The sequence below is a fragment of the Acanthisitta chloris genome, unplaced genomic scaffold (genome assembly GCF_000695815.1).
Source record: "Acanthisitta chloris isolate BGI_N310 unplaced genomic scaffold, ASM69581v1 scaffold8188, whole genome shotgun sequence".
NCBI classification, from domain to species: domain Eukaryota; kingdom Metazoa; phylum Chordata; class Aves; order Passeriformes; family Acanthisittidae; genus Acanthisitta; species Acanthisitta chloris.
In genome coordinates, this window is record NW_008685316.1 from 48,019 (window position 1) to 55,979 (window position 7,961).

Consider the following 7,961-nt stretch of genomic DNA (forward strand, 5'->3'; position numbering starts at 1 on the left):
GGTCCTTTTCCTCTGGGCAGCCTTCAAATCACTCTACCCCCAGCCTTTAGCACTGCTTGGGGTTACTGTGGCCAAAGTGTAGGACACAGGACTTGGTCTTGTTGTACGTCATTCTGTTGGTGTCAGCCCATCTATCTAGCTTGTCCAGATCCCTCTACAGAGCCTTCCTACCCTCTAGCAGATTGACACTCCCACCTAACTTGGTGTCTTCTGCAAATGTACTAAGGGTAGACTTGAACCCCTCATTCAGATCACTAGTGAAGGATATTGTGCAGAACTGGGCCCAATACTGATCCTGTGACCAGAAGCCAACTGGATGTGACACCATTCACCACCACTCTCTGGGTCCAGCCATCTAGCAGTTCTTAATGCAGCAAAGAGTGTATCTGTCCAAGTCATGGGCTGCCAGCTTCTCCAGGAGTACACTATGGGAGGTGGTGTCGAAGGCTTTGCTGAAGTCCAGGTAGACTAGTTATCTAGTTATATAACTTCTGTTGGTGTTACACTGGGCATCAAGACAAGCCAAAACAGATAATTTTGGGTGACCCCTGCTTTTTCAGGCTTGGGTTGAAAAGTGGGTCCAGATGAACTCCTTTATCTTCCTACCTGGGAAGTGGCTGTGTGGAGCTACAATAACTAATGCAGTATATTTTGATATTAGACAGTAATTTTTCTGGCCATCCAGAGACATAATTTTGTTAATTGTTTGCTAGGATAGAATGTACTTACTGATGTAAATCTAGTGTAACTTTCTTGGACTCTAATAGAGTTTGATTGTCTGGTTCCAAAGAACTTAAACTCTTTGGCCATAATCTAACTACCTCATACAACTGGGTTTACATGTGTGGTACAATGTAACTTTGGCACATGGGTGAGGAACTGCAGAGATTATTGGTTTCTCCTGTTAAGGAGATATTCTCTGTAACTGAAATATATAACTTTCTAGCCTTTTAGTCCAAGAATGACTTATTTTTCAGGTTACTAGAAAAAAGGCATTTTTTTCATTCATGCCTTATGGTAAAATTGTCTAGCAATGGGCTTTATTTGAAAAGGTAATGAACTCCTTTTTTTTATTATCATGAACTGCATGATCCTTTAAGGAGAATAACAGAATATTCATTTTGCTTTGGTGTCCTTCTTTAGCATTCCTCTATTACATATTATAGTCTAGCTGAATGAGACACCAGCTTCTTTACCCATATTTCTCCTTTGGTGAAAAGCAGTTACAGTAATGTTGCTAATTGGGCAGAGTGCATACTGTGGACAATGGATTGTCTGATGTTAGTTTTACCAGTGCAGGAAGCTGAGCTGTAGCAGTGCCTAATTGTCCCTGTCCTGTCTCTTTTAATATGTTCAATGTATCTTGCTTTTTCTTTCTTGGGTTCCCCTTTTGCCAGTTTGGCCAGAGGGTCCAGATTCCACGTGCAACAAGTTCTGCTGTCCTCATTCTGTGTTTCTCTGATATACCTGGATCAAGCCTCCCACTTTAGTACTGTACTGAAATGAGGATAGATGCTTTTAATTTAGCACACGCCATTCACTTACCATTTGATGCGAGTGAGGTGTTTCAGTTCTGTAATTTAAGTAATTGCCTGTCAACTGTGATGGGTGAGCAGCAAAACTGGACAAATATGGGTAGCACTACTGCTGTTTTTCCAGGAGGATTGTTTGCAAGGGCAACTGTAGTATTGCCTTGGAGAAGAAATGGCTCCTTGTTTCCTTTTGACGTGTAATTCAAGGGGTGAAGTAAGCACCTTATATCTAGGCTGCTTTGCTACAGAAACTTAAAGCAATCAGCCAAGTTGGTGAGTGGTTGTATTTCTGAGATTTTGTTTTATTTTTGTCTTATTATTAATTTTCGAGAGATGGGGTTTGAAGTTCTGTGGGGGTTATTTTATTGGGTTTTATGTGGGTTGGTTTGGGTTTTTTTGAGACTGAAACCAACCTGGTGTTTGATACCAAAGTGTTGAGAGACCAGTGTAATTAACTTTGAAAAGAATCCCAATCACGTTGACAATGTTGTAAATCCAGGTTCTTAGAACAAAATTCTGCTGTAATGGCTCCACTCTAGAGACATTTCGGTCATCAGCTTGTTTTCCTATTACTGCAGTGCGCTGTACAACTTGATGTTTGGAAATCAGTACCACAGCCCAAGAGAGATTTCTACCCCTGTTTTAAATGCATGTGACCTCTGGGCTTTGTGGAGGAAGGCACTTGACTGAGTGGAAGGGTTTGTGACCCTGACTCCTCTGCGCTGGGAAGGTGTAGCCATGAGGGTTGATTACAAGCCGTAGTACACCTATACAATCTACTGGTCTGTATCACACCAGGTTGATTTTGGTGATTTTTCCCATTGAGCAAATCCTAAACTGTTTGGGAGTCTGGCTTGAACTCTTGTACCTATCACCATCCCCAGGCAAGGGACCTGAAACTCTTTATGCTGGACAGAAACTCAATGACAACGAGTGGCACACTGTCCGTGTAGTTCGGCGAGGAAAGAGCCTCAAGCTGATGGTGGATGATGATGTCGCGGAGGGTGAGTGTGATGGTTGAGTAATTTTTGATCGTTATCTTTGTATCTCTGTTCCCAGTCTTTTCTCTGCCATTATGCTCCTGCTCCCTGTTCTTGTGTCTCTCTCTTCCCCCCTTCCTGTTACTTCTTGTGTATTATTTAGTGTTACTCTGTTGAAAACAAGGGTCTGAGAGACTAACTGTTCTTAGCCAGCATGAGAAACTTCTGTCACAGCTATAATGATATAAAATATGGAATTAGGGGACAGGTAAGCATATGCCCGAGACTGCAGCACACTCTCTTGGACCAGGCTCTGTTTGGGGCAGACTGAGTATACCTCATTCCTGAGCTGCAAATGTGGTGCTTTCCAATGCTGTGGAATTAAAGCCAAGGCTCTCTAAACCATTCCTCTGCACAATCTTTTCCTTGATGGTAAACCTGCATTGAGTGCATGTGTTAGAGAACATGGATTTATATTTCTGCTGTTTTCTGTGTGTGGGTTGGTTTTGGGGTTTGTTTTTGTTTGTTTGTTTGTGGGGGGTTTTATTGGCTTTTTTTCCTTAGTTTGGGGCAGGGAGTGTTGGCTTTTTCTGTTGTGGTTTTTTTGCTAATTTGTTTTCCATGTTTTTGAGGCCATGACTCAGAGCCATCCAGAAGAAAAAGCAAACAAAGCAGTTTGTTCTCAAGTTTGTTTTAGAGATTAGGGAGGATCCGGATTCACCAGAGTATTTCATATCACACTGAGGGTGTCAGTCTTTTTTCTTTTGCTCTCTTTTCTCCTCCTTTATTTTTTTTTTCATACTTATATATTTTCTGCATTTCCAGACAGCCTTTTGAGCTCCTGCTTCTTTTTGCAGAGAAATGTAGTTGGGGGGAGAGAAAAGATCAATCACTCAGGGAAAGCTGATGTCTCCCAGCTTGAGATTTGCATTGAAATTATTAAGGTACTTTGGATTGATCTTTTTTTCATTACAGAATTTTAGAGGTGATACTTTCCTGGCCCATTTCTCCATAGCTGCAAGAGCCAGAAACTCTCTTTTTTGGTGGTCTAAAATTCTCATAGCTGTATATAACTATGGGAACTGGGTTTTTGAGGAAAACATCAGCAGTCCGAAGGCTGATAGTAGAATCAAAAAGACCAGGAACCATGGATGCCACGCTGATGTGGGTGTTTGTTTAGATGTGACCCATGCTGTTTTGCCAAAAGGAATGGCTGCAATAGGCAGTGCCAGAATACTGGCACTATCCTATCTCTGTACTATCCTATCTCTGCAAAATATTTTTTTTCCCTTCTGTGTGAATGCAATTAATTTGAAGTAATGTGGTAATTTAGATTATGTGGAAAGCCATGAGTCAGGAATTTGAAATAAACCCAAAAAGTGGGTTTGTGAGAAAATTATTTGAGGGATGTTTTCCTTCTAAAGTAAATACATGCTGTACTATGTGGGCTGTGAATTGGCAAGAGAGAACAAGAAACATGTGCAAGAAAAATAAATCGTTCCCTAGCCTTGTTGTAATTGGTGGTGGTTTAGTCAAAATTAGCTTATAGGAAAAATAAATTTTATTTAAGAGGGAGCTTTTTAAGTTAGTGACACATGCTGGCAAACACTTCATCCCCATTACTTCTGCATTGGATAACAATTTTTCTGGATATGCTTTTTTAACAAGGGCCACGAGGTGGCACTCTCTGCATTACCCACTCGATCCCAAATGCCATCTGTTTCTGAAGTCTCTTTTTCATGAAATTGAGTATATAAATAATAATGATACAATTCTAGCTAAATTAGGATGCGCATATGTACATGTATATGAATTGCATAATTAAAGATGCATTACAGCTAAAAATATCTGTTAAAAGAATGCCATCATGGCAAAGTCAAAAGTCAGGAAAGCCAGAGTTAAGATTTTCTTTGCAATCCACATCCCACTTCCTTGGGCAGATGATACAGTCTTCAGTGATGTGGTCACATAGATTTTTCCACAGGATTCTTGCTGTCTCAGGCATAGATCAGAAGTCTAAATTTGGCCCCCAGTAAAAATAAACAGCCTATTTGATTTCCGTCTTGTTTCTTATTGCTTGTTTGGAACAAGGCACACCAGCTAAACTTTACTCTAAATATAGAGCAGGTTGGTTTTTTTAATTTATTTTTGTGTGTGTCTGTGTATTCATCATATTGATGCTACTCATCAATATGTTTATACAGAACTAAGAAGCTGTAACTGGATTTTTTCCCACGTCTCTGCTCTGTGAAGTGAGTGGGCTTCTGTGATGCATGTGGGCATCATAATCTGTCACTCTGTGATCTTCTTCCCATTTTACAGGTTTGGAAACAAGGCACCAGATTAAATTTGAATGTATTTGGTACCAATTTGGCATGATTTTTTAGTCATTTGCATCAGAATGATTCAGCATGTGTGTAAATTAGATCCTGTCAATTAGTTCAACCCTGCAACTTGGAGAATTAGGTCTAGACAATTAATGACTACCTATGAAAAACTTTTAATGAAGTGTCTGATTTTGCTTCCTATAGGAGATCTAAGGCAGAAACACAATCCCATTTCTCTGAACAGACATCAGAACATCAGTGATAAATGGGACACAAACGTAGCAGATATATTCCTCCCTATGACATCTTGTTAGCACCCAAATACTGCAGTGGAGGCTTAAATTTTTTGTTTGCTGCCACTTGAGCTAAAGGGCTGCTGATTGCTGTAGCAGTATACTCTCTGTAGAACACAGTGGAGGAATTAGAAGAGAACCCTGCAGGTGAGGCTGGCAGATAATGAGATCAGAAAATACTAGATTTCACTCCATGGTTTCCTAGAAAATTACATCTCTGTCCTGATTTTGGTCTTGTATTGCCATCTCCTTTTCAGCTTTTCACTAAACTTCTAACTTTCTACACTACTGCTGCTATCACTATCTGTTTTTAATTAAGCTAGTCCTGGTTTTCTCCTTTTTCACCTTTTCTAAGATTTTGGGTTTACCTTTTCCAACCTCCCTCACCCCATTTCTAATGTCCCCTATATTTGGGTTCCCTGTCCCAGTGTACTCCAGATATCCCAGTCCTGACTTTCCTCTCCCACTCAGGCCATGACTGTTTCTTTGCATTTATCTAAGTGTTGAAGAACAAAGGAGAGGAGTCTTCTAGCTTTTGGTCCCCAACATCTCTTAATTTTACTTTTTGAATCTTTTGAAGTAAAGAAACAGGATTTTTTAAAGCAACGGTTCTGATTTTATTTTGAAGAAAGTATATTTCTGGTTTGGAAAAATCTTGAATTTTCATTTAATAACACTGAAACACCCTCTAACAATCACACTAGTGGAAGTGAGAAAATTTGTCTAAACAAACTTCCCCATACACTGTTTCAATTCCTGTGAATTGGCATTTTTCAAACTAAAATAATTTTATTTCTGGTAAAGAAAATTTTCACGATTTAAAAACATTTGCATTGATCCTGACGCTTGAATTTCTGAATAGTCAGAAATGTGTAACTATCTTCAGCTGCTTCTAAGTTTGATCAGCTCTATCTGCTTGGATTGAAGCTTTCCATGGTCTTTGTATAATTGCTTTTAAATTTAGATCCACTGCTAAAATTGGGAGTAAGTGAAGAATAAATTGGTTTGTGTAATATTTTTTCATCATATTTCAAGTAGATACTTGAAAACATTTTTTTCTAATAACAACTGTGCTTGTTTGCTGTCTTTGCATAAAACTTGGTCACATTTGGACAAACTATAAACTGAAAAATTGCAATAGTTTGTACATGATCACGAGGGGTGAGGTAAGAATATTTCAGTGTTTCAAGAGGCTCTAAGCAAGAAAATGACCATCAGTTCATTCAGTCTGAGTCTTTATACACCACGAGCCAGGATGTGTCATCCAAGTGTCTTAATAAATGTTTTCAGCTTTCATTCTGTTCCCAACAGGAAAAAAAAATGTAGCAGTTGTTAGGAAAAGTCTTGAAATGCTTATTTTTTATTTTTTTTTTTTTTTTTTTTTTTTTTTTTTTGGTCTTTTAATGCCTGAGAGCTCTGTAGGTGAGAAAATCTAGGAGATTTTGGGAGAAAGCTTTTAAATCCCAGTTGATATAACCTAGGGGAATTAAAAGGAGTTTGTTCTGGATTCAGGTATGGTGATTGATGTGATTGCCAAGTATAATCCCAATGACTCAGAAATACCTCTTGCAGTGACTCTAATCAAGAGCTCTGTATATGTATCTGCTGGTCAGTAAGTGTAATCAAAAGTAGGATACTATTGCTAAATTTTGTCTCTCTGTAGCACACTGGAAGCATTTATTCAGGTCTTTAACCAATGTCGAATTTCTCAAACCTAGGGTGAATTTAAATATTTTTGACCCTTTTGTTTTTTTAAACCTGGTGAATTTGACCAGCCTGTTAAAATGTTTTGAGGCAGAGAGACCAATAGGTAGTGCAGCAGTTTTCTGTGGAAAACCTTCTGAAAGGAAGGGCTTTACCTGTGCAGTGATTATATTAGTAGCATACCAAAAGGCTAAGTAGAAAAACATGCAAAAGCAGGCAAAAGTTTAAAGTAGATAGGTCTGTGTTTGTATTTTGATGTTGTCTAATTTCATACTTGCTGCTATTCTTTTTCCACGGAGGCTTTGCTTCCCTACTTACATTAAGAAAGGATGATACAGCAAATGGGTTGACATAGGTCTTTGTATAAAAGCGCTTGCTTGTATTTAAGGTTTCCTTTGAAAAGACTGTAGTGAATGAGACAAGGCATGGTAAAAAAGAGGAAAAGTACCTCTGTGTAAGGCATGTGAATGCAGCCCAGAGGAATTGACTTCTCAGCTCTAAAGTTCCTATGGGAAGATGGACATGTCCCTTGAAGGTAGATCTTTCACAGCTGATCATTAATTGTACCTGTCCTTTTGAGATGTACTCATTTGGGATTGTGGATCTTACTTCTAGAAATCCTGAGCCTCCAAACCAATGAGTGCTCTGAAGTTGTTACATATTCCACTAAACTGGATGCCAAATATTTTTTTTTTGAGATCCAAAGCTGTTTATATGTTGGTCCCCCTGTTTCTCAGCTTTGTGTATATGAAATTGAAAGTAATAGGCCTTAATCTAGCAAGAGTGGTAGAAGACGAAGTGAAAATTTGAGGATAATTTGGATGTTGTGCTGCTGAACTCATGGGTTGACTGTGACTGGCTGCCAGACACCCACCCAGCTGTTCCCTCAAGCTCTCTCACCAATAGGACAGGAGAGATAAGAGTATGAGAAGGCTCATGGTTCAAGATAAAGACAGGAAAATTTCTTGCACGTTATGGTCATGGACAAAACAGTTTCGACTTGGGGAAAATTAATTAAATTGCTGCCAATTAAAAATAGAGTTGGTAGGTTTTTTTGTCGCTGTCCCAAAGACAAAAAATAGAACACCCTTCCCCACCCTCTCTTTTTTCAGGTTTGCTCCTTCA

General features: G+C 39.0%; 1 protein-coding gene across 1 annotated transcript in view; it reads left to right on the forward strand.

Moving 5' to 3' along the window:
• Window positions 1–2,416: 2,416 nt before the first annotated feature.
• The window catches only part of LOC103806991 (neurexin-3-like), a gene marked incomplete at both ends in the record, with an annotated part of 9,798 nt that continues 4,253 nt past the window's right edge, over window positions 2,417–7,961 (forward strand). The window contains one exon of the mRNA XM_009079707.1: window positions 2,417–2,536. Within this exon, the coding sequence (XP_009077955.1) occupies window positions 2,417–2,536 (120 nt within the window). The remainder of the gene's footprint in view (window positions 2,537–7,961) is intronic.